Below are 26,523 nucleotides of genomic sequence, written 5' to 3' on the forward strand. Positions count from 1 at the left end.
CCAGGACATCCCCTCGGGCCCAGAGGGAAGGGCAGAGCTGGGAACCCTCTGCTTCCCCTCCGCCCCCCGGCAGAGACCAGGGCTGGAGGGCCGGGGGTCCCCCGCAGGCCCAGAGGGAAGGGCAGAGCTGGGAACCCTCTGCTTCCCCTCCGCCCCCGGCAAGGGACCAGGGCTGGAGGGCCGGGGGTCCCCCGCAGGTCCCCATCAGAGACGAGGTCCACGAATCTGGCATTTCCTCGGGCTTCCCCATCAGAGGCCAGGGCTGGAGACCCGGGACTCCCCACCCCTCCCCCGACAGACAGCAGGACCAGAGGCCCTGGACTCCACCTCTCGACCCTACCTCAGATCAGGGCCGGAGAGCTGGGACTATCAGACACGAGGGCTGGAGGCCGGGGCCCTGCCCAGACTCCCCTGACTCAGACCAGAACCAGAGACCACTGACCCATCCATCCGAGCAGAGATGGAGGCCTAAAACTTCACCACACATCTCACGAGCAGACCAGAACCCGGAGTCTAGAGCGCCTCAGCGATCCCTTGGCGCAGATCTGAACCGGGGGCCTAGAACTTCACACCATGCCGCGAGCTCAGAGGCGACCTCTCCACAGGGTCCTTGCACCGGGCAGCTGGGGGGACAGCAACCCATTCTGCATTCCTCAGTCACAGCGAACAAGTGGGGGGCTAGAACCCCTTCTCAAGCACACAACCCAGGTCAGAACCAAGAGCCTAGAACCCCTCCCCAAATATCTCTCTCAGTTCAGAACTGGGCGCACAGAACCCCTTCCCAAGCACCTATCCCGAATCACAGCCGAGAGCCCAGAACCCCTCCCCAAGTATCTGTCTCGGAGTATACCTGGGGGCGCCGGACCCCTCCCCAAGCACCTGTCCCATATCTGAACCGGGAGCCTAGAACCCCTCCCCAAGCCTCTCTCTCTGATCAGCACTGTGGGCCGAGATCTTTCCCACACGCCCCACTTCCAGATGCAAGATGGGCGCCTCGAACTTTGGTGCAAGCACCTCTTGCAGACCAGCATTGGTGGCCACATTCTACCCCGTGCATGCCCCCTACAGAATGTGGGCGGCCCCACAGCAGCAAGCTGAAACACACAGATCACGACTGGGGACAAGGGACTATACCCCAAACTGCTAAGAGCAACTATGGACCCAGAGCATCACCCTGCAACACTATGCCAGACCAGAGCTGGGCCACTGCTCCGGCTGCGCATGACCAAGGATGCCAGGGGGAGCATTCACCGACCAGACCTAATGGGTCTGAGCCAAGATGGAGCAACAGGAGCACTGCAAGTGACAAACGGTGTGAGCCAGAAACTCAGGATGACAAGCTACTGTGGTACAGGCTGTGGTACCCAGAGACTGTATCCTCCAAACCAGACCAACTTCACCCAATGGGAAGGGACATCCCCGACAGCCTAAGGAGGGAGGATGGTCTGGAACCCCGCTTTTCATCACAGGATTTTGGAAGAGGCTCTGGCTTGGAACTTGGGACCTTATCTCAAAACCCAAATCCACCATGGGAGCGAAGATGCTCGCCCAACAGTCCAAGGACACACGAGGCCTGGGAGCATGACCCGCAGCAGAGTCGTGGACATGGACACATGCAGTTAAGACAACCTCTCTTCAGGCCCGGAGATGGGAGGTCCAAGGATGACACTCCAGGACCAGCAGTAGCAAAAGGTGAGAACCTCTCGTATGTTGGTCACTTTTAGTCCACTTTTGCCACCTTCTGTATCTGCTCCTTGAAGTTTGACCTGACAATGTTCTGATCCCCTTGTTGTAGGGTTCACTCTTGGTACTATCCATAATTCCTAAATGCTTGGGTTCTACCAAGCTCCTAAAAGCGTGGCTGCATAGTCTTGGCCCTGCGTAGAAGTGGAAAACAGGTTCTTGTCACCAGTCCTGTGTGCTTTAGGTGTGGGGGCTTTTGGAGTCAGACAGATCTTCAATAGAACAAATTGCAGTCTATAAAGGAGGCAGCATACCCCGGAATCTCTGAATCAGCACAGAAACAACCTTAGCATTTTATACCAATTAGCACTGCATGATGGATAACTCAGCAAGAATGAACAGCTTTTCTATAAATGATTAACCAAAACCATTGTTCATCACAAATCCCCCCAGATCCATTAGTTTAAGAACTGCAGCATTATTCTGTCATACTACTTGGTTGCAGAGTTGTGCAATACCCCCACATATCCATTGTAGACCTGGTGGCCTCCAGTTTAATGTCACTGACAGCATGTCCTCAAACATCTGTTCTCCCTGCCTTTCCCAAATGTATGAGGAGCTCATGTACTGTTTTTCTCTTCGCATCTCTTGGAAGTGGTGGGGCTCCTTTTCCACAGAACCCTGTGATGGGCCAGTAGCAACATGTAGCTGGACACATTCCTATCATTTGGAGCTTCAGAAGCCTTAGTATACGGTACACCCAGAATTTAATTCACACAGAACCGTAGCTCTCACAAAGTTACTCTACGTGAAAAGTTCTACCACCTTGCTGAGCAGTGGGAATGCCAGGTTACTTACTTTTAATCTTCATTACTCCAAGTCCAGGCCTTCCCAGATACAGCCCTTGCATGCGAGATGGAATCCCTTGCGGAAACAAAATTACTTGCCTCAATATGGCCACCATACTCCCAAAAGACCATAGATAAGGGAGGAACTTCCACCATAACTTCCTGTCAATAGTAAAGCTGAAACAAGAATCAAACATGTGACGAAATGAAGCCCGTACCCCAGTAAGGGGATGGGGGCATGGGAAGAGGACTTTACCAGGGAAGAACTGGACTCAGGGTAATAAGGATTACAGGTAAGTAACTGGGTATTACACCCTCCGCTGTCTTCCCCTGTAAGTCATACATGCAAGATAATACCCAAGCAAATTTATTTGATTATTCTTATTGTTACATCATTGAGAAAACACACCAGGTAGGACGCAATACATGTGATTTAATAAAGTATGTATTCTAATTCATACTTTGAAAGAAATTTAGTGAAGACAAACTTGATTATGTCCAGGAAACAGAAGACAAAGCATAGCCACTAAATGAAGCTGAAAACATCTTCACCCAATGGTAAACGTTGATGTGAAAGAAAAGTATGTGGAGACTTCCATACTGCTGAACAGCAAATGTCTCAAAGCAAGGCTGCTCTAAAAGAAGCCTGGGAGGTGAAGATGTCCCTTGCAGATCTCCCATGAGTCTGAAGGGTCATACTTATAATTACAGTCTCATAACTCTCAATGATGGGAGATTGGATCCATCTAGAGAGTATGGCAGTGGATGAACGAGTCCCTCCATTGGGAACCCCAAAGATAAAAAATAGGGAATATATCTTGCGGAACACCAGTGTCCCGTTATAAATAAACAGAGATAGAGCCCGTGTATATCAACAGTCTGTGGAACTTCCTCCGCAGCCGAAAAGGTGGTAGGATGGGATATCGGGAGAACAATGTTCTCAGTATAGTTAAAAGAAGGTGTCACATTGGGTAAAAATGAGAAGAACAGAAAGAGATGTCCCAATTTCACAAACTCTTCTGCCCGAGGAGATAGCTATCAAAACGACCACTCTCTTAGATATTTGGATTCAGCCAAATTGAAGGATTCGAAAGGAATTCCCGTCAGTGCTCACAGAACCAAAGGTAAATCCCAGGCAGAGATAGGAGAATGAATCAATGGTTTCTGAAGAAAAAAATATAATGAACGGAATGCCTGAGGAGTCACCTCAGACACTCCCTTCCCCGAAAAGCCTTGATTGCTGCCCACTGAGCTCTGATGGTAGAAATCGCTAAACCCAAGGCAAACCCATCACACAAGGAATCTAAAACCTTTACATGCTCACAGGTTGTTAGCTCAATATTCTTGGTCAAGCAACAGGTCTCAATTTTGTGCCAATCTGGAATGTAAGACTTACCTGTAGAGAATTTACAGGAAATTTAAATAGACCCAGCAACCTCAAAAGAACAGCCTTGAGACAAAAGAGTCAAATGTTCCTTAGCCAGGCCCCACAATTGAGATGGCTGAGATACTCTAGGGAAAGATGCAGAAGACTCAATTGAAAGGGATGAAATGTCAAGTCCTAGAGAGGAAACCATGCCAGCTGAAGTAGGAGAGTAAAGCAAGGCCTCCTCGACCCTCTACAACCAGAAGAACTCTGGTGAGATCTTCTGTAAGACTCAGGCTATTAACTGAAAAGGTGGGAAGCAATACAAAAGACCCTGTGGCCAGGTCACCGAAATGGTATCTATTGCCCATGCTGCTAGAGACGGGATCCAGGAGTAGAATTGATGAAGGAGGGAGTTGGATTCTGTGGTAAAGAGGTCCAGGCAAGGGTGGCCAAATCTCCGGGTCGTCATCTGAAAAATCTGCTGAGAAAGACAGAAGGAAACAGATGTCAGAAACCTCCTGCAGGAAAATATATATCCCTCCTTGGAAAATAGAGTGCCCCGGCAGTGGAGACTCACCTCCGACCATAAACATATCTCCCGGGAAAAGAGAAACAGAGTCCCTGTCAATTCAAGTAAGCTTTGACCACGTGGTTGTCCATTTGCATAAAGACAGGTTGGTTCCTGATTAGAGGAAGAAATTATAATGGAGACTCCCTTATTCCAGCTAATTCCCTCGAATCGGAGAAATAGCAGGCTTCCTGGCTGCTTCACCTGCACTGAGCAGTGGCTGAACTGAGGACCGCCCGACCCCCTCTTGCTGGCATCCCTTGTTATAGTGATAGAGGAAGGCTGAATTAACTAGTACCCTTTATGTACATTGGCTGGAAGAAGCCACCACAGCAGATCTGACCTTATCTGAAGGGTTACTGGAACTGATGCTTCGTAGTCCTGGGACAGAGTAGCCCAATGATGCAGGATATGATGCACTAAGTACATAGGTGGAGACGGTTCCAGCGAATTATCGACAGTGCTGAGGCCATCTCCCCTGGTTGCTGTGCCATTACTTTTTAGAAGCTTCAGGACGTCTCAAAGGTTTCAATAAATAAGTCACCAATCTGTCTTTTTTTTGGTCAGAGACAAACACCTCTCTCAAATCCAATGCGAAAAAGAGCTCCATTGAACTGCAGGGAAATGTGTTGGTAGAAGGTGGGACTTCTGGAGGTTCAAGAAGGCTGAAAACTTCCTTGACATTCTGTTCCACCTTAAGGAGAGAAGAAGCGAATAATTAGAAATTGCCGATAGGTATATAATTGATTTCCTAGATTGTGCAGAATACCCACCAGAGGCGTCAAGAACTTTGTGAAAACCCCTGGGGCCGAGGTCAAACCGAATTGGAGGGCACAAAACCAGAAAAGATGATTCCCCACGGCAAACCTCTGGTATTTTTGGTGAACTGGAAAAATTAGAACGTGAAGATATGCCTCGAACATATCTAATGTGGCCTGATAGTTCCCTTTTCTTAAGAGCAGAAAAAATGCTTTGCAGGGTTACCGTCTTGAAAGAGGTCGATGTTCTAGAAAATGAGTCAGACCCTTTAGGTCTAGCACAGGCCAGGAGTTTCCTGACAGATTCTGCCCCAGAAATAATATGGAACAAGATCCCTGACCTTGTTCATGACGAGAAACTGGGTTAATAGCTCCCTTGAGGATTAGCTCTTGGACTCTGTCCAGAAAAGCCTGCTGTCGCAGAGTTTTCAACCTGCAATAGGGGGCCGGGGTCTCTGAAAATTCCAAGTTGTAACCCTCTGATACCACTTTCCTTGCCTAGAGATCTGGAGCTGCACACCTCAAAATGTTTTTTTAAAAATAGACCACTTGCTACTGAGGAGTCCAAGTGGAAGCCATGACTTTGGAGGAAGTGGGTTGGTGGTGTACCTGGTGTGTCGGAACATAGATTTTTCTGGAATTAGGGCCTCCTTTCTGCGACTCCTTCTGCAAAAGCACTGGGAAGCCCCCCTTGAAGAACTAGGTTAAAGTGTCCATTTTATACCAAAAACCTCTTTCTCTGGCAAAGGGTTTGACAGGAGGTAAATGTTTTTTGTTCTCCACCATCTTTTCAATCCTTGTGTCCCCCCAGTTGTTGACCGAACAGCCTAGATCTATCAAATTGTAACTTCATTAAAATTGATTTTGGCGCTGCATCGTCATCTCATGTGAACATCTAAAGATGGCGACTAGCACAGATCGCAGATCCTGAAGCTGCCGCAGAGGCACATAAATGATTGAACGACAAGTCTGAATACAACGAAGCAGTTGCTCCATAAGACTAAGGAGGGATGGAAAATCCAAGCCCTTATTCACCTTACCTGCTAAAGCTTGAAAATCCTTGAAGAGAGATTCAACAATAGAAGTGTATGTGTTCGCTGTTATGGAAAAGTTGGAAGCCTCATATGACCTTTTCACTGCACTCTCCACTGTCTTATTGTGAGGAAATGTGATGTGTTATATAGTGTGGTTTGTGACTTCACTGTAGAATACATGCACATTACCAACTTGGGTCCGGTCAGGCTCGTCTGTTAAACCCTAGTTCAACACTTGGTAGCTGTGGCTTCGAGCAGTCAGACTTAAACAAAGTAACACGTTCAAAGCATTTAGAAGAACCAAAAACACAGATTAAGAAAGTCATGAAACACAAAAGAAATCCAACACCAGTTTATAAACTTATATTGTATTTTTATGAATTGTTAGACACCGAATTAACAAAACTCCACCAGAGGGTTCCAGGGATAGAGATTTTAAGTGAAACATCAATCTCAACTTTTCACTAAAAGGCACGAACAGGCATTGGCAACCACAAAGTTTGGAAACTTTGTAAAACTTTTAAAGAGTTGTGTTTGGCTACTTTGGTCTGCTTTGGGTAACTAAATCTGACAGTAGAAAGGTAAGAGGGACAATAAGTAGTAGAACAGTTACCTTGGCACCAAAGCAGTCACAAGGCCAGTTCCAGGCGCTATGGGCATATCGCTATAAACTAAGTGGGCCTGATGCAAGGATATAGGATGCAGTAGGATGCTGAGCATGTTGTGCGATTAACAGGGTTTCTCCCTGGGGCTACGCTTGCTTTCACGGCCGAGCCCTTGAAGTCCTCTTCCGTCTAGCAAAAGTCAGTCAACTGACTCTTGGAGTTCACCTCTTCTGTCGGGGCTCCGGGGCAAAGTTTCCATGAGCCAAGCACCAGAGGCACAGTTCCCTCTCTGCTAGCCCAAGGATGAGCAGGTGCAATCCATTCTTCAGCGCAGGCTTGCTTTGCCAGGTCCAGGGAGCAGCAGGCTCATCCTTCTTCGGCCCCCTCTTCAGTCCAGATGTGATCTGAGGTCTGGGTGTCATAATTATGCCTCAGGGAAGGTAGCGGTTACTAGCCAATGGGCTAGTAGGACCCTCCCCACCTGGTGATGATTTCCTGCGGTGTGTGGCACCTAGCTATCCCAGAGAGCTCTATACTTCCTAAATGGTATAACCCCTCTCTTGGTGAATCGAGGTTGGTAGCCCACCTTAGAGTTGTGGCTACATGAGGGCTACTCGCCCACAGAAAATACGGTTGGCTACTGGTCTCCCCTCTGTGACCTCGACACCAAGCCATCTACCTCAATAAAAGAACAGCATCTCTTGTGTGTCTTCACCATTTGCCCTTCAAATGCAGTTTTCCCCTGGAAGCTCACCTTTTGTGCTTTCACCCGGGTTGCATTCCTCCCAGGGAAACACCTCTTCCAACAGCAGGCCTCTTTTCTTACTTCTGGGAGTTGTTCTCATTTCTCCCAGGAGGGCAGAAGGCTGTCTAGTGGCCAACATAAGTAAGTAAAGTTATACTAATTGGTTATAAGCGAATTAGACTTATACTTTGTGGGGTCAGTACACTAGCACTAAGGTCTGGTTAGCAGGCCTCAGTGCACTCTCAGAGTCCAAAAACAAACTGCTTCAGTCCAAATGTTTGGTGTGATTGTGCAAAAAGAGGCATTTCCTTACACTTTTCAGTAGGATCTGATGGTAAAGCATGATCCGAGATTACATTACCCTGAGAAGAGAGGTCTTCCTTCAGTTTATCTAACTTTACCACACACAGGAATTCATCTGAAGATGTATCCACAGTGTATCACCTGGATAACATTTTTTGAAAATTAGGTTTGTCTATCTCTTTCCATATACGTGACAGCACCTGCCACGTAGCTCCATCCAGTGGAATATACTCTGTTTCTGTCCGCTGGCACTCTGATAAGAAGTCATTCTCTTCAACTGAGGGCATCGGGGCAGATAGGCTGAGGTTCTCACATAAATACTGCAATAATTCTATGACATTGGCCCCTATATAAAAAGGCCCTTTCTCCCTTCTTCCTCAACAATCACTCTGGGTCTTCAAATCAAATCCTGAATTCTGGAGCTTTGAGAGGTACATGGCCTTCTCAGGTTCAACATTCTGCCTCTACAGCTACCACAATCATGTACTGAATTGAAACCACAGGCAGCACCTAGCTGGATGGCCCACCACCTCCTCACTTGTCTGATCCATGCTCAGGCAGTAATAGGGCTCACCAACTGTCCGAAAAAAGCAGTCTACACGCCTCTCTTCAGAACCGGCTAGCACAAGATTTATAACCCACTAAAATGTCCTTTTTGTGGCTGGTATCTAAGCTACAGAGATCTTGTGACCGACTGCACAAGAAGCTCCATCTTGGATCGAGCGCACCCGATCACCATACTTTGCCTAGTGCTTAGTGCTAAGAGCAGCAAACAGTTCTTTCACCATGAACTGTTTGAATATAGTGAACATCTTTAAACCCATATGGGTGCTCAACTGAAAGACTGCTAGAGCAATTCCTGGCTGAGTGCTAGTATTCACTAGTATTCAATAACAGCCATGCCTTCTTAAGCTAGGATCAACCCATAAAGAATACTGCTATCATAAATCTCTGTGCGTACATGTAAATCAGGAAACATTCAAACAAAATCCTACCTGGATCCGCTTGGTTATACGTGGATGCAGAATGAAAACAAAAGTTATGGTGGAAGTTCATCGTTATCTAGGGACTGCTGGAAATATGGTGGCCATATTGGAGGACTAATTTTGTGTCAGCTACAGTACAGGTTCCGCAGAACAGAGATTCCACCTCAGTTGTAAGGAAAGGTCTTTTTGTATGGTCACTCCAAAGTTTTGGATTGATGCCGCTTATTTTTCGACTCTGAGAGTGCACTTAAGCCTGCTATCCAGATCTTGACTTTGCCTTGACTTTAAAGTGTGTTTGTTTGATTGGCTAGTACCCAATTGGGCTATGCTAATTTACCTATAAGTCCCTAGTATATGGTTGCTGTTCGAATATGAATTTACCTTGAAAACAAAAGACAAGAGGCACTTGCAAAACAGGAACAGTGGGTTTAGTTATACACTTCAACCAGGAGCACAGTTACAGAAGCAGGTCTGAGGACTGTTTCAATGTATATTCAATCTGAACAGGGTTTTATACATTTCTTTTGGGTTCCATAAAGGATTTCCAGCGATCCTTTTTTGGCAAAAGAAAGCAGGTCTTGTCTTTGGAGTCATAAATAAGGCCCCTGATAACAAACGCTTGTAGGCTTGACCTTGCTTGGACCTAATGGGGGCCAGTGAGCAACGTTTCCAGACGTCCTGCATGAGGGGCGCATGATCACTGCGTGTTTTGTGTGTGCTGTGTCCTGATGGGCTGTGTTCCTAACTTCATGTGGCATCTTACTTTATGTAAGATGCCACATTTAGGGAATGTGCGCACCCGTCCGGCCATTTGTGCTTTATTGGGACCAATCTTGCTGGACCATTATGGTGTCGCTACGCTTATCTGGGGGATTGACCTGAGTTTCAAGTTCATGTGTTTGTCTGCCAGATACGTGCCACCCCAACTGTGACCTGTCAATCAGTAACCTCAACCTAGGTCTCAGAGCCTGCCTGCCCACGTATTTCTGTGTCAGGGTTGATGAAGAGTTCATGACGGGTGAATTCGACAATAGAGATGAAATTTCATTATTGCAAATAAATGTATCATTATAAGCATTGGCATAGATTTTATCAATATTAACATTCCCCCTCTAGCTGAAATTTCAACTACACTATCTATCCCATATTTCATGACAGTCACATTATTTGGGGCTTGTTGTTCTTTAGTTTTTACTATTACTACTTTCCTAGTTACTTGTATTCTACCCAATTTGAGGACTGAGTTTTTATAGCAGGAAACTCCCCCTTTTAGGAAACCACATAAAAACAATAGGAATATGGAAACAGGCAATGCTGTGCGCAGACTGGTCAACCACCAGGGTAGCCAGGACAACCAGTTCAAAAACCATTCCTGCTCAGGGGCACATCCTTCCTCATGCATGTCTTTTTGTAAAAGGTGCAATGCGTGCATGGCAAGAGTCATAGTCCCCTTGTCCATGTCATTGCCTAGGATAAACGTGCAGCAGGATGCACCAATCTTGGCGCACACACCCCTCCCTCCATTGAGGTCATTAAGTCCAAAACATTTTGATGTTGCATCACCATGAGGCGGATGGCACATAGTTCTTCCTTGATCGCATTAAGGCCAAGCTCAGTGCTGTTCATCATTTTGAGCATTTTCCACTTTACCTCTAAAACACAAGGAATACAGTGTAAGTTTCCGTACATTTAGGGGTTGCCTCTCCCCTTCTAACCATGTGTATCTATTCACCTCAGTATCCCAGATTTTCTGACATTGGGTATCTATGCTGTTGTTCAACCCACCCCTATGAGACCAATTTCCCTTTGCACCATTGAGATGGATGTCCCTACACTGGGACTCCATCTCTGGGGTCCATTTGTTATTAAAGAAGACAGCCCCAGATAAGCTAAGGGCTACTCTGGGACCACAGATAGAAGCCCGAGCGGACGTGTTTGTGCATTGGTGTGGTGGTTTTGCTACCTCCAGGAATCCTTTCTCTGGAAAGTCTCTGGGCCAAACAGCATCCTCCCCTATGGTGCCCCTCCTGCTCATCCTAGCTAGCTCAGTTGGAATTTTGCTAAGTTCGGTGAAAAGGTACAATGCTATGGTATTGGCCTCGTATTGGGTCAGATTCACTACTACTCTATGGGGTTCTACTCTGTTTGGTTGTATTTTGGCCCTAATATTACATAGGTATAGGTGGAGAAGGCATTTTGCTTTTTCGAGGGCGACCTCTTGGGACAATTAAAGCCTGTCTGTGCCTACTGCATGTGATATCAGCGAACAGACATAACAAGACCTGGCTGATGTGTTGGAGCCAACGGCAGTCATGTGCTGATACTAGGTGTTGTGTAAGAGGGAGCTGTGTAGTGCATGTGGGATGCTAGTGTGGGGATCTGTGTAATTATAAGTAATGTGGGAGAGTTCCCTAAGCAAGTGAGGTGATAGCTTCAGGGTGGACTCCATTTGACTATGTAGTTCTTTGGTGATGAATGGATGCGGCAACACCCATAGTAAACATAGGGTACATAGAAGTGCAACAATACATAACTTATTGAACATTGTATGTCGTGGGACAAATACAGGGGAGGTGTCTGTAGTCCTCTGATGATTGGGGGCTTATTGAAACAAAAAGTTCAAGATACAGTTCGTAGTTCTCAGTTCGCCCTCTGTAGATCTCTTCCGGGTGTTGATGTGGCCCCTGAAAATGTGGTACACTTGGACATTCAGCATGCTACGTGACCCTCCCTCGTGGCGCCAAGTGTCTTGACTATGCCCTTTGTCTAGCAATTTCTTTGAGGGCTAGCGTTAGCCTTCTTTTTATCTGGCTTTTTTTGGCTTCCCTAGAACTTCTTATGATCTGTTATCTCAATTTGTTGTGAACTAGAGGGAGTTGGAGAGCTGTTCCACGGCCTTCATGTGCTTCTGATATTGCGGTGTCAGAAATTGGGCTTATTGCTTCCTCCAGATGGTGTGGGTAAGGCCTGGTGTATTGGGTTATTGCTAGGCCTGATACAGGAGTGAGCACATTCTGCGTTCTACTCTCACTCTGGGCTGTGATGGATTTTGCGGACCCCCATCTTTGAAGCACCCCATCTCCCTTGGACCACGTCTTTTCTCTGATATTTGAACCTGTGGTTCCTAGCTCAAGACTAGGGGATTCTAACCGGCTTCACGCTTCTGTCATAATTTTGGAGGGGCATGACCCGGTGAACAGTTTTATGATATTTGAAAAATTTGAGGAAAAGGAAGGAAAAACATTGCTGCATGGAGAATCCAGAGTTTGTATGGTTAAGAAATCGAAATTCATCTGATGAAGGTGATGGACTGAGACAGTTGGTTATTCGGGTGGGCCTCCCCTCCTGACTGACTCGGCTCCATGCGCCACTTTGCATCCTGTCGGATCTTGTGTGGTGTAGGTTATGGGGTCTTCACTATGCAAGCATACGGGAACCCTAGCTCCCGAAATTGGAGGACTGCTTTGTTTTGGAACTTAAAGGAAGTCTCCTTATGGTTGGAGGCTTTTAGTTTTTGGGGGCACTGTTGGGGCTACAAGCCATTAAGGAACTTTGGAGTAGTAAAGATGCTTTTGTTTTTATAAAAAATCATAGTTTATTGTGCAGCACAGCACCAACAGGACTGTGTAAAACAAGGTCTTCAAGTAACTGACCAGGGTCAGAAATTCCCGAATACAGAATCACAATGGAACACTCCATGCACTTAAATGAACACAAACCCAAAGATCTGTTATGGTATAACATAGTGACTATAAACACGTCATGAACCCTACATTACCATACACTACATCTTAAAGCAACTGCATATATAACACTTGGCCTCGGGCTGGATGTCCGAGAATGAGGACCTTTCGACTTGGTCATTGGAACCAGCCCCAAGGCTACAAGGACCTGGGTGCCTACTGCCGCTCCCCCACTCCCTCCCCCGCCCTGGGTGTGGCCAGCCAGCCCTGCCCTGGGGAATCAGCAGCAGAGTGGGGCCTAAGCTCCCGCTGGCATCATGAAATGGCGAATTCTAGTGTGGATACCTGATCGACAAAGCATATACAGCAGCCTTGAATTCATGGACTCCAGTAAAGGCTTGAATTCCTAATATTGTCCCATAGGGCTTTCTTTTTGACTTTTGAGGGGTGGGTGAAATGACTGGCATGCATTGGAGGTTTTAACTTTCTGGACATTTGGGTACTGCATGAAGGCATTACCTCCCCAGACAGTTACGCCTCCCTGCTGCGGTTGTGACCTTGGTCCTTGTTGGGCTGGGTTTCCTGTCTGTGTTGCAGTAGCCACACATTTGTTCAACTACCTGATCCCTGTTGCGGTGCTGCAGGGGCCGCCTGACCTCCCTGCGTCTATGTGTAGGGTGCATTTGTGTCTCCCTGGGCTTGCTTTTATGAATGGAGGTTTTGTGGTGACTGGCCCTAGCTCATTGACCTCTGTTCGTTGTATGCTTTTATCTGACATCTGCCAAGTGGCCTATTCTGTGGCAATAGTAACATTTCCTTAGGTCTGGTTGCTGCCGACCACCATGGCCTCTGTTGTTATAGTTATGTTGAAACCCACTGGGGTTTTGTGAAGGAGTCTCCTTCAAGAAAGGTGCCATTTGAATGCGTGTGGCCAATGTGAACACCACCACTACCCCCTGCCCCCGTGCCCCCAGCAGTCTTTTTCAATTTGTGTTGGACCAACCTAGCGGTGTCTCTCTGGGCTTGCTCCTGTTTCTCCCTATCCTTTTCTTGTTTCTTTTTGTGATAGTGTAAAATGTGAGCTTGTGTCTCCCCCCAGGGTTTGGTGTCTAACCCCACTACGCTGTCCAAATCACTTTGTAATTCGGTGGGCAGCCCATTTTTGAGGATATGATAGAAGAATGTGACCTGGAGCCCATATCGGTCCATGGCTGTCCTGTCTCTTGTCCCCATCATTCCCTCATTCCATCCAAAAAATCACTTATGGTCTCCCAGGTTTCATAGTTACCACCATTACCCTCTTACATCTGCATAGTCAGGGACATTTCCTGAGGCGCTACGAATTACCATGATTGAAAGGCTCGTTTTTTTTTTACTAATCTGTAAATACTTAGGGGCTTATTTATGAGAGCCCTGCGTCACTTTTGCACCATGTAAGGTGTTACAGTGTGACACAAGGCTCGTAAGGAGGACAGTTCTCAGACACACATCACAGATAAGGGTGGGCACTGTTGAGTAATCCATATTTAGGTCTGACCTAAAGAAAGCTTTAGCTGTCTCTGCAACCTTATGTAACAACATTTTAAAAATCACATAAAGGGGCATTAGGCCATCTCTCTTCATTCATTGGTTTGTTTGTCTAAAATTTACATTTTGCTTCCATCCACCATGGTATACGGAATGGGCCAATGAGTCGTGGGGAGAGCGGCCACCTCAATCATTGGCTCACTTGCATTTTGAGTGGCATCATTTTTCCTGATCAAATGTGCCCATTCACTTAAAAAGCAGTGCAGTAAAGTGCCAAGGCTGGCAGGCCAATACTTTACGTTGTCAATACTCTTTTATTTCTGTTCTTTATTCTTGTAATTCTTGTTTATTTTTTTAGTCATCCATATGTTCTTAAACGGTCTTAAAATTACAGTAATTCATCGGAACTTGTAATACGGCGTACAGGATATCTGTCATGTTTGTTTGCGGACTATCCCTTCCACCAAGATCGTAATAAGGCTCTAGGTGTTAAAAGAGTCATCGGCTTAACCGAAGGGGACAGGGAGGCATTGGGGACACACAGCGGCTGCTCTATCGAATCATCTCTCACTCCTCAGACCTTTAGCATCCACGTATCATAACGTTCAAGAGTAACATTGGATTTACTTGTTGAAAACCGGTCCTTCTTAACCCCTTGCATGCTGATGACGGCCCGCAGCCATCATGCACTACGGTGCTCGTGTGCTGATGACGGCTGGGGGCCGTCATAAACCCGCCCACTCGCGATTCTGCCGCACCGGCGCAGAATCACGGCCGCATGGAAGGGGTTAAAGGCAGCTAGTTTACCTCCCCCTTGATTTTAAACTGTTATTATTTTTAGCCAGAATGTGTGGATAAGATGCAATAGGCAAAATATATTTGAAATGCTGTTTCAGCATTTCCATTTGCCATAATGTCTACTTTATCAGTGTTTTCTGTTGCACTCACAGCCAGGTAGGCTCTTTAGGGCTCTAATAAAACATAGCATATTCTCTGAAATCCCTGCATGTGTTAACCTATGAAAAGCGCTATGTAAATTATATATTCGCATGTTTATATTTAGGCTTTTATCTCCCCTTATGATTACAATGAAGTATGTTATATAAGGCAGGGCCAGACCTTCCTATCATGAAGTGACATTGTTTTATATTGATCTTGCAATTTATTTCCCCTCCTATATCTTTTAAGAATTGTTTGCTGCTTTTGAGCTTCCAGGAGGATAGCCTGGGTGGGTGTTCAGCACTTTTTGTTTGGCGCTATACAAAATGAGGAAATTAATAAATGAGTAACTTATCCATCATCCTGGAGTTGGGGGAGGTGGTGTGGGGTTTCTTCATTCCCAGGTTGTTTCCATGGACCCAGGGGCATGTGAGTTGGGGTATCACATGGAACTTGCTGAACACCTCACCTCAACAGAGCAGCTCATATGACCTGGGCTGCACCAGTAACTTAGCAACCCTGGCTCCCATGACTCCAGCAGTGGTGGTAGGGATGGGATGTAATTCTCCCAAGATGGTGCTGATTCAAATGCAGTTCTATCCGCAGCAGTACTTATGATGAAAAGTCTCTGGTGCAGTTGTGTTTTTCTATCGGCGCAGAGGCAGTGCTGGTCTTGCTGGATGGTACTCTATTGAACTAGTCTGTTTCCAAAGCCAAGAACATTGGTGGAGTTCTGGCTGATGTCACATTTGGACTGCTTACTACTGTGATTTGTACTTGTAGGTTTTTAGGTCACTGGAGGTTTTTAAGTATGGTATGACTGCATCCCATTATGAGGAGGCTTATGGAAGCGAGCCCCAAGCAGAGGAGCACTAGTATTTAGATCAGGCAGTGAGGTGCATCGCACCGTTAGCGAACCTCGACTTTGGACTTGTATTTTTTGCTAAGCACTTCATTTTTGTATTTACTATAACTATGAAAGGAATGATATGCCTCTATGGAATTCCCATGATAAAGGTGGACTGTAAAGAGCAGATTATTGCCCAGGACTACACAAATAGTAAATTGCGAGGTCTCCTTAGACAGGTAGTTAAAAGTGCAGCAGTTGGTAGAGCAATTGTTTCTAATTGTGGTATATGAATGTCTTTCAGATCTTCCATGCAATGCAAAGAACTGTGGCATCTCTGAACCAGATTTCAGTCACTACTACGATGACCTCCAAGAGAGACTACCCAAAGACAATTACAAGCCCTCCAATCATTTTGGAAGGAAAGAACTGGTATCACCTTCATACAATATTGGTGGAATTACTAGGGAACCTGGTGGCAGGAGATTGAGATGCCGTGAGGAGACGCCTTCAGGTTACTCCGAGGAAGACAATCTTTTTCAAACTCGCAGGGTCATAAGACAACCTCTGGATCCCAGCTACTCAGAGGATAACCTGAGTTGCTACATTAACTGCAAAGCACGCTCAGCGGATCTGGGGACCAATGCAATGTGTACCTCTCTTCCGCACAAAGCTTCCTTTCAGTCTAGCCTGCACATTCAAACTCCAGAGCCAGGATTTCTAACTGAGGAGGAAGAAAGAAAACCCTCAGACGTTATCATTGACCGCTCATCAACGTTTAACAGCAATGCAGCGGAAAAGCTAGAATTGTTCCTTACACAGAAGGTAAGGGCCATGAAAGCTTCACCAAGCAACTCGAACTGTTATAATTTCAGCATCCTTGATAGGGACCATGAAATTGGAATGCCTCCAGTCCATGGGATCCCTGGCGATCCGGAGGAATCTCAGGCAGCCTCGACTCTCTATTGTCCCGATCGGTCTCAGTCATTGGAAATGATTCGGCAGGCGAAGGACCATACGAGCCGCATCCAGCGAATGCAATCACATTTTGAAAGCCGCATCCAGCTCACCAGCCAAAAAGAGAACGAGCATATAAGGGAAATGTCGAAGCAACTAGAGGTGGCCCAAAGCAGGAGCAGCACCCAAGAGCCGCTGTATAACAAAGATTCAACAGGCTGTTCCAGCAGTAACTGGAAGCAAAATACTTTCTCTAAAGATTCATGTGTCTCCCACGAGCAGGGTGGAACAGATGGGCAAACGAACTGTGAGTCACCCATGGATTGCATATTGTCCCAGTCAGTATTTCCACCTTTGCTGCCTGCCATGAACAACATGGCCTACTGTGGCCTACATGATCCACTGTTGGAACAAATACAGTTTGGCATCAAGAAGACACATTCTGGAAGTTGCCCTCATGAAGAATGGAACAATGTTTCTGCAACAAAATTCAACCAGTGTAACAACTGCCTCACCCAGGATGTAGCAAACAAGCCGCAAGATAAGATGTACGAGGAAGCGAGGTGCACATCTGCTTCAGGGCACCAGGAGGAGCAGAGTGAATGTTCACACATTCAACGATGGGTTGGAAAATACCAGAGTGATGATTTACTGGACTCTGATGACAACAGGTGGGTCGTCCCCACCCCAGGAGGCGTTGGAGTCAGTAACAGCAGCCATTCCACATGGGATCAAGGAGATCATTCCGAGGACAGAGACAGATGTGAGTGTGACAAGTGCAGAAGACATCACCAAGATATAGAGGGAAGAATAGAAAACGGCCCCACCTTTGGCAGCAAACCCCATGAGCCAGCCCAATGCTGGTCGACAGAGAGCCCATTGAAAAACCAAGCACCTGTAAAAAGTTCCACAAATCCTCAGGTAGGAAAAGATGACTTTCTATAACATATTTAATAAGTTACAAGGCAAGTAATGCAATTTTGGTGCAAATGTTCTATTGATGCACTGTATGATATGCTATGACAAGTTGGGATTTTACCACATCAGTAAGGTTTTTACAACATAAATAATTTTATGTGCTCCATCTTTCCCATTATCCTCTGGGTTTCCCTGGCACCTACTGATGTTGCGGGAAACTAATTCTGCACCTGTGCACACCCTTGCAATTTCCTCTTTACCTTCCCATCAGTGTGAATCTGAAACCAGGGGGGGGGGGGGGTTCGGGGGTCAATTTTTTTGCTGTTTTACCCTCTGTCAATGTTTCAAGCATAAACACGACAGCGGAACCCCTAATTGAAATTGCACCTAACCTGTTATCCCCAATTTATTTTAAAAGAACAGTTTACCTGAATTGTGCACTCAATTATAGCACCTGCTGCCAAGGTGCAGGCCAACAAAAGGACTATACAAATTCAAATACAACAAAAGGTGCACCATATATTAATTATATAATTTCCATGGAAATAAGCTAACAGTCCAATGTGATTTTCAAAAATGCGTACAAGTCTTCTTTTTATTCTGCATATTTTTCAACATTCATATATGAAAGTTATGTACAACAGATAACAGCCAACGCGTTTCGTCCAGACCACTGGACTTCTTCAGGGCTGTAAAACAACACACATAGACATACATGAATATATGCAGACATGTCAATTAACTACATACAGGACAAAAAGACAAATATACATGTACATTGTAATTTCCTCCTGTGGCCCAAGACACAACAGGACCACAAGTTTGGAATCCCATATTTCAAACTTAATACAGTCAAACAGAAAAGGAGAAACATAATCGAACATAAAACAGACAAAACATATTTTAGGTACATGTTTACATGTAAAAAATACATTGAAAACTAGAATTCCATCAAAGGACAACACCTGGGACACCTCAGTGTACCTTATAGTTAGAAATGGACATATTATCTTAAAAGGTACACATAGGAGTACTCCCAAAGTCACATGAGGAAAGTTGCGAGAAGAGAAAAAGGCAGACGATGTGTGAAAAATGTAATGACTACATGTGTAATGATTGTTATAACGCCTAATGACCCAACAGTCCAAGGCGGTAAGAGCTATAGACACCATGGGGCACATGCATCATTGAAAATACCGGTCGCAAACGGCCCGATTCTGCGAATCAGCCCCTTTGCGACCAGTATTTTTGAATTTGGGATGCATCAACCCAAATGCAATATCGCAATTTAGGTAATCGCAAATTTTGCGATTACCTAAATTGCGAATCCATGTATGCAATGCATCATGCACTTCCAAATTGCGATTTTGAATTTGCAGAAACGTTTAAAAATGCCCTGGGGACCTGTGTGTGCACCACATGTGGTCACATCTCAATTTCAGGGGTGCATCAGGGTGGCCTTTCGGCACCCTTGAAATTACATGCTCAAGTTGCGAGTACCTATTTGGTACTCGCAAATTGCGCATGCAATTTCCCACCCTATAGGAATGAATGGAAAGCTATTTCTTAATTGTGAATCGCAATTTGCAATTCACAATTAAGGAATATGTAGGAATCGCAATTTCTTTTGCGATTCCTACATACATAAGGAATTGCAATTCCCAAACAGCGGTTTCTAAAAAATCACTATTAAGGAATCGCAGTTCCTTATGTTGATGCATATGCCCCTATAACTTTTAAATAACATTCATAATCCATTCAATTGAAAGGAACAAAGCGATATGAAAAGATGTAAGTGAGGAAAACCAAGGGACGTTACCATATGTGAATGACAATCTCGCTATCTCTAATTCAAAGGAGAGAGCAGTGCGAAAGTCCCATAGATGATGGAAAATAAACAAGGAAGTATAATTGTATTAATCAATCTACACTATTTAGTCAAGCAAAAAATCCCTTTGGGACACCTTGTTAGAATGACAAACGTTCGACAGACAATATGGACAGAAACAAATAAACTAACCAAATATTGTACTCATGAGGCAAAATACAAATACAATCGAAATTATGAAAAATACTGAACAATTTATTATACAATGCAATGTTAAAAAATAATAATTCAACAATAATTTAAAAAGACGGGGAAGGACATTAAAAGTAAGGAAACAATAAATTCATATTGGTAAAAAAGTTGGTACAGACAGAAAATTAAATTCAGCGAGAACGTCAGAATTATTTTCTAATCAATTTAAAACACAATCCTCCTTTTTGTTTTGCGACGCGTTTCAGCCAGAAGGCTGCAGGTGGTCGACACACGGGACGCTGATACTTTAAGAACTCTGGTGGTATCCAAGGTAAATGGATTAAGGAACCATCTTGGTATAGCAGTAGACTACTGCCCTTGTATCTGACTGAGGACGTTGTAGCCTTTAAAGCTTCTCATGTCTACTGTGTGTCATTGGAGATTTCTAACATTATATAAATTTTAATCGTGTACCCGCATCGGCGCCTAGTTGCAGTACCGTTGAGACTGTTCTGGTTTACCCACCTTATTGTGTCATTGAGCACTGAGCAAGATTGCCGGTCCTGAGAAGTTGCTTAACTCGCTGGACGAGAGATGGTTTTTTAAAACATAGAAGGTACCTACCCCGAGACGTTATGCTTTGATATTAATCCCTGAGAAATTTTGGGAAGACATTTCATGTAACCCTGATGAAGGTGGTCTGACCATATGATCCACCGAAACGCGTCGCATAACAAAAAGGAGGATTGTGTTTTAAATTGATTAGAAAATAATTCTGACGTTCTCGCTGAATTTAATTTTCTGTCTATACCTCCTTATTTACCAATAGGAATTTATTGTTTCCTTACTCCTTCCCCGTCTTTTTAAATTATTGTTGAATTATTATTTTTTAACATTGCATTGTATAATAAATTGTTCAGTATTTTTCATAATTTTGTTTGTGTTTGCATTTTGCCTCATGAGTACAGTATTTTGTTAGTTTATTTGTTTCTGTCCAAATTGACTGTCAAACGTTTGTCATTCTAAGAAGGTGTCCCAAAGGGATTTTTTGCTTGACTAAATAGTCTACTTTGGCACCCAATCCCTTTGGTTGTGGGGTCCCTCTCTCTTTTATTAGAGTTAATCAATCTACAGATAATACGTCATTAAAATGCCCTCCCAATATTATATCTAAGGGATAGGCAAGGCAAAAGTTGCATGAAGGATGAAGGCCAAAAGAGAAGGAGGAGTCTCTAGTGTCTAACCAAACAATAAATTTATGGATAAAGTACCCACCAAGAGGCAAAATGGTGTAAGTACTGGTAGTGCTGGTAATTCATCCGTCCAAAATTCAATGCAGTATACAATATTGACGCATCAAATCAGGCACGTCTCTAATACCGGAAACATATACATGTATGGTTATCTTATCCCAGTCCATATACTGCTATCTGTAAAAGAATTATCACCATCTTGATTAATAATAAATCTTCTAAAAATTCCAGATACTCACAACATAAAAGACTGGTTGGATGTATGTTGCTATATATATATATGAGCAAAGAATGAGATGTGGATTCACTGAGTGAAATAATATAATTATGAAATGGTGCACCTTTCGTTGCCTGTGTTCTACTATCAGAACCACCTGACTTGCCTTCAGAATAAGGCTGCACCAAAGCCGACAGATGCATTAGACTTCATCAGGTAGGAGGTGAGTACATACTTTAAACCACTGAGAGGAGTACTCAGCAACCTTCCTGCCAGTGAGATAGTGCAACATTCCTCCCAGGGACCCTTCTCCCTCGTAGGTGTAATCCCTACTGAACCATCTCAAGTTGTGCAAGACTGCAAAGCACAAGAGGCACAAACAAGTAGAAGCCTTGAAAAGCAGAGGCCTGTTGGGATGTTGCCCTACACTGATGGAGCAGCATACGAAGGAGCACATACCAACACATACTCTAAGGGTTCACTTCCTTTATTTAGGAACTGAACCTGGCACCGGTCTCCAGAGCATGGCTTCTGCTCTCATTAATTTGTACAAGTACTGCCAAGCCATCCGCAGGCCGTTCTGTGCTTTTGGGTTGTGGAATGCTCGGCGGACAGGTTGAACTCACCAATTTGTTTGGCCTGGTCATCTGTGGATTTGTCTGCAGGCTGTGCCTCCTTGCTGTCCTCGTTACTTTACCCAGTCAGTGAATTTGTTGAGTGCAGTGTTAAAAGGCCGGAGAGAACCCAGTTACCCTATCCCACAAGCTCGACCTCCATTAAGCTAGATCGGGTCACCCTGTCTCCCTCGGAACCCCGATGTATAGATACAAAGTGCAAGTGGTTCCTTGGGGTGAGCACCACGGGGTGCTCGTTCAGAACCAAAACCTTTCTTCAAAGTCACTATTGAATTGTACTAAACATTCATGAATGTACCACACCTACAACCAGTTAGCAAAAATATAAATGTATTAATTATTTTGTTTCGATTTTCAATTCTTCACACCAATTTTGTAAACAATTAATATAGGAAATAATCAGGGATATCTTACAAAAGAACACAATAACAAATAAGCAGACAATTCAGTGGGTGACTGTGGTGACATATAGTGAGATGAGTAACCTTTCAAATTCAGGCAACAAACAAAACAATAACATAAACTCTCTATATCTATATCTATACTAATATAATAAAGCGAGAGCCCAAACCTATGAGGCGGGTAATCTCAGGAACCACAGCACCAATCACAACACCCAATACAGCGTTGGAAAGGGCAGTTGCAGCAGAAGGACATAGGCTATGCAGACGCCCACCATATACATTTAAAAGGTAAAAGAACCGTGTCAGCAAAGTAGTCCCTCGTGGGCGTGTCTGCGTTGTGCTGTGGGCGTGTGCTGGGGACGTGACAAACGCTGGGGGCGTGTGGTACGTTCCGCCCTTCATGCCATGTCTCATATCGTGTACTTTGGGCGTGTGCTGGGGGTGTGGGCGTGTGCGGGGCGTGGGATTACGGAAAAAAAGCGAGCGTTGTGCCCAATATTTCATTGTTTTTTCTTCCCAGGTTCTGTACATTCCAGCTCCGGGTGTCCACCCTGCTCCCTTTAAATACCCCTGCACCCCATAATCATAACCCACCCATACTCCTTAAAATACCCCAACACCCTTAAACACTAACCCATCTTAACCCTATAAATATACCCTGTACCCCAAAACCCAAACCTAGCCCTGAACCCTAAAAATACCCCTGTACCCCAAAGCCCAAACCTACCCCTGAACCCTAAAATACCCCTGTACCCCAAAACCCAAACCTAGCCCTGAACCCTTAAAATACCCCTGTACCCCAAAATGCAAACCTACCCCTGAACCCTAAAAATACCCCTGTACCCCAAACCTAGCCCTGAACCATAAAAATAACCCTGTACCCCAAAATCAAAACCTACCCCTGAACCCTAAAATACCCCTGTACCCCAAAACCCAAACCTAGCCCTGAACCCTAAAAATACCCCTGTACCCCAAAACCCAAACCTAGCCCTGAACCCTTAAAATACCCCTGTACCCCAAAACTACCCCTGACCCCAAAAAATACCCCTGTACCCCAAAACCCAAACCTAGCCCTGAACCCTAAAAATACCCCTGGACCCCAAAACCCATACCTATCCCTAAACCCTAAAACTACTCTTGTACCCCATAACCCAAAACTATATTTGAACCCTTAAAATACCCAAACACCCCAAAACATTTACCTCAGTACCCCAAAACATATACCCCTATACCCATACTTATCTTATCCAAAATAGGTGTTTACCCTCCCCAGTAAGTACATTGGTGGCACGGCGGCCCACATCTCTAGCAACATACTCATATTTTTTCACCACCGATTTGAAAAATGCACAGGTCTCTCTGTTATAGTTAGCAGAACTAACTATAACAGAGGAATTTCTATGGTTTTGTACGAGTGAAATGTCCAGCTAACTATAACACCCCTGAAATCTATGCTTTTGTTCTGTGAATTTCTAAGGTTTTTTAAATGCTAATTTCGAACTATAACGTCTCTGAAACCTTTTTTGAGTGAATATATTTATAGATATACTTATATTTATAAACAATGTATTTGTGGTAGGAGACCCCCCCCCCCCCCACACTCCTGAATGTAACTTTATATGCGTGGTAAAGGTATACTTGATAAAATCATATGCGTTCTAAGACATGCGTGGTAAAGGTACAACGTGGTAAAACCCACGTTGCAAAGGCTGTTTCCCCAAGCATAGTCACAGTGAGCCTCTCAGCGTTTTTTACAAATCTGTGAGAAGGACTGCAAACCACAATGCTCTGGCCCTGTCATTGTTTTTCACTTAGCATTATTTTCATGGAGCTAGTTTCCTGTGCACTTCCTGGGGCTTATTTCAAGCCACTTTTATTGACGCACCTACGACGCAGTGGGCTTCCCCATATTTACAAGGCCATGTAAAGTCACCCTACGTGACTTTTCATGACCTTGTAAATATGTTTCTCTTTCATGCATAACTCTGCGTGAAAGGAGCGTTTTATAGGTGTTGCTGTAGGTGTTCCCACGCAACATCCATGAAACTTGATGCATCCACAAATGTACAAAATTTTGTAAATCTGGGAATGCGTCAGAATCCTCCGCCTCCGCAGGGGAGGCTTAAGGAGGCGCAACGAGGAGAAAGACTTTTATTTCGCCTTGTATTTTCCTTTATCTATGCTTGCTGCATTCTGCAGCACACAGAGAAAGTGGAAAATGCCTTTAATTATTTTTTTGTTCAAGAAGGAAAAATTCTAACCACTGCAGGGCTGGCAGTCCATAACCCTGTGGATAATACTGTTTCCTTTACTAGGGTCGCTGGTGAAGGCAGCGAAGGAGTAATTGAGGAGCCAAGTGCCTGCCTGTTCCCTGCTAATACTCCTCTGATATCTATGAAAAGCTTCCTTTGAGTTCTCCTGTCTTTTTCCGACTGTCCCTTAATACTGATAGAGCTGCCGGGATATGCTGTTGCGATGACCATTCACCCACAAAGGAGGTCCTGAACATCTAACGTCATCATCGACATGGAAAGGGTGCCCTCGTCGCCAAGAGTATGCATCAAAGTCTAGAGGTCGCCTTTGGTGTCAAGTGAAAATGCTTGGTCTTTCAAGAGGTTGATGCGAGTGATACAGTAGGCTGCATGGCATACCAGATGTGATGGGCAAACGCCATATATTTACCCATGACACAGGTTCCCTGACTTGTCAGGTTTTCCGTCCATGGCACCTGCTCAGTCTCTACACTGATGCTTTAGAATGCTAGTGTGCTCTACACACATGTATAATCCCCAGGTGGCCCACTCCTGCAGGGGACCTCACCCGCCGAGAGCCATTCCACTGTAAAGGCCACCGAGGCTCACGCTTACAAAATGGCCTTCCCTGAGCGAGCAGCCTTTGCCTCGGGCTTCTCATGCTGATCTCAGGAGGTCTCGCCACCAGGGGAAAGCGCAGCAAGACGTGTACTTGTTTCCACAACACCCAGGCTTCAGCCCCGCGCCCCTGTCAGTTTTCGCTGGCTGGGCTGGGACTGTCTCTCTAGAGTTCGGCAAGAACCCCTCTCAGCCTCGGATATTTACAGGCGTGTTGACGGCTCTGTGCTAGTTTTGTGTTTGCATGGCTTCAGTAACGCTTACTATAGATAGACGCACTCTGTCTAAATGTGGAAATGAGTCTTTTTAGGGGCTCACTGGTGCAGGGTGTTCAACATTCTCTGTCCACTGGTTCCTAAAGCAATAAAGAAGAGATTGGTACGTAAGCTGTAATCTCAAAGAAATAGATTTATTAACCTCTCATGAGTGGGAGTACGTCAATAAAGTACACTCAGGCCACTGTAGGAGGTAGTCCGTAAAATACAGAGGCCTGGGGCCTTATATACTCATTTGTTGCATAGTCAGTGGAGACTCAAAGGGGAGGTACTGGCACATACAAGAATAGTTATTGACTAACATGGGCATACAAATATTGCTTGGTCAACGGAGAGGAGACATTTCTGTTTACATCAGTTAAAACAGCCGGACAGTTACAGTTTAAGACAGATGCATTCTAGCAGCTACAGGCCTTTCTGAGCTCGTGCAGTGCTCTGGCTTAGTACTGAAAGAGTTAACTATAGTTGATGACTAAAGCAGAATAGAAAAGCAGGCAACAGTGAGGATGGAAGAAGCACATGACTAACACATAGCTAACTAAAATGGATGCCACAAACAAAATGGCTTCAGCTTATGCTAACAGTGATTTCTGCTATTTCCACAGATGGCCGTTTTAGCATTATCTGAAGACATCCGCTATGAATTAATAGAAGCATGGAAGTTATCCTGCACATCTATCCTCATAAATTCATTAATATCCTGATCCATTGCTAAGTGGGCATTTACATTTTAAACATTTCGTTAAGCCGGTATATATAAGGTATAGGTAGGAGCACAAAGGGAACAGAGCATTGGGTCCTAATGAACACACAGATAGCAGGAGAAAATAATGGCTCTTATCACAAACAGAATTGTCCATATTTTCCAACCCCAAGCAGAAATTAAATCCCAAAACCACCCATTCCAATTCCAATTTTCAGGGTTCCGATGTAGGAAGGCTAGAGTACCAATGATATGTTCGGGTGTGGAGTAGTATTTATCAAAGGGTGCACAAAATATTTTTCTTGCAGACAAAACAACATTCCAAATGCAAATATTAACCCCTTCCCTGCGCCGCGAATTCCGCGACGACGCGGAG

The 26,523-nt window shown here is 44.9% G+C and overlaps 1 protein-coding gene across 1 annotated transcript; it reads left to right on the forward strand.

Moving 5' to 3' along the window:
* The first annotated feature begins 1,423 nt into the window (after window positions 1-1,423).
* LOC147725068 (uncharacterized) lies at window positions 1,424-26,148 on the forward strand. The gene is made up of 3 exons (XM_086918158.1): window positions 1,424-1,692; window positions 16,200-17,773; window positions 26,050-26,148. Exons 1-3 carry the CDS (start codon window positions 1,614-1,616, stop codon window positions 26,146-26,148), a joined length of 1,752 nt encoding a protein of 583 aa, XP_086774284.1. The 5' UTR covers window positions 1,424-1,613.
* Window positions 26,149-26,523: the final 375 nt, after the last annotated feature.

Source organism: Lissotriton vulgaris, chromosome 4_1, assembly GCF_964263255.1.
Source record: "Lissotriton vulgaris chromosome 4_1, aLisVul1.2, whole genome shotgun sequence".
Taxonomy (NCBI): Eukaryota; Metazoa; Chordata; class Amphibia; order Caudata; family Salamandridae; genus Lissotriton; species Lissotriton vulgaris.

Bases quoted from the DNA above. Each gene is read 5' to 3' on its own strand.
- LOC147725068 (XM_086918158.1), top strand. From the start codon at position 1,614: ATGCAGTTAAGACAACCTCTCTTCAGGCCCGGAGATGGGAGGTCCAAG. The intron at 1,693-16,199 runs GTGAGAACCTCT...AATGTCTTTCAG, and splicing joins AGGACCAGCAGTAGCAAAAG to ATCTTCCATGCAATGCAAAG. The intron at 17,774-26,049 runs GTAGGAAAAGAT...CTATTTCCACAG, and splicing joins AAAGTTCCACAAATCCTCAG to ATGGCCGTTTTAGCATTATC.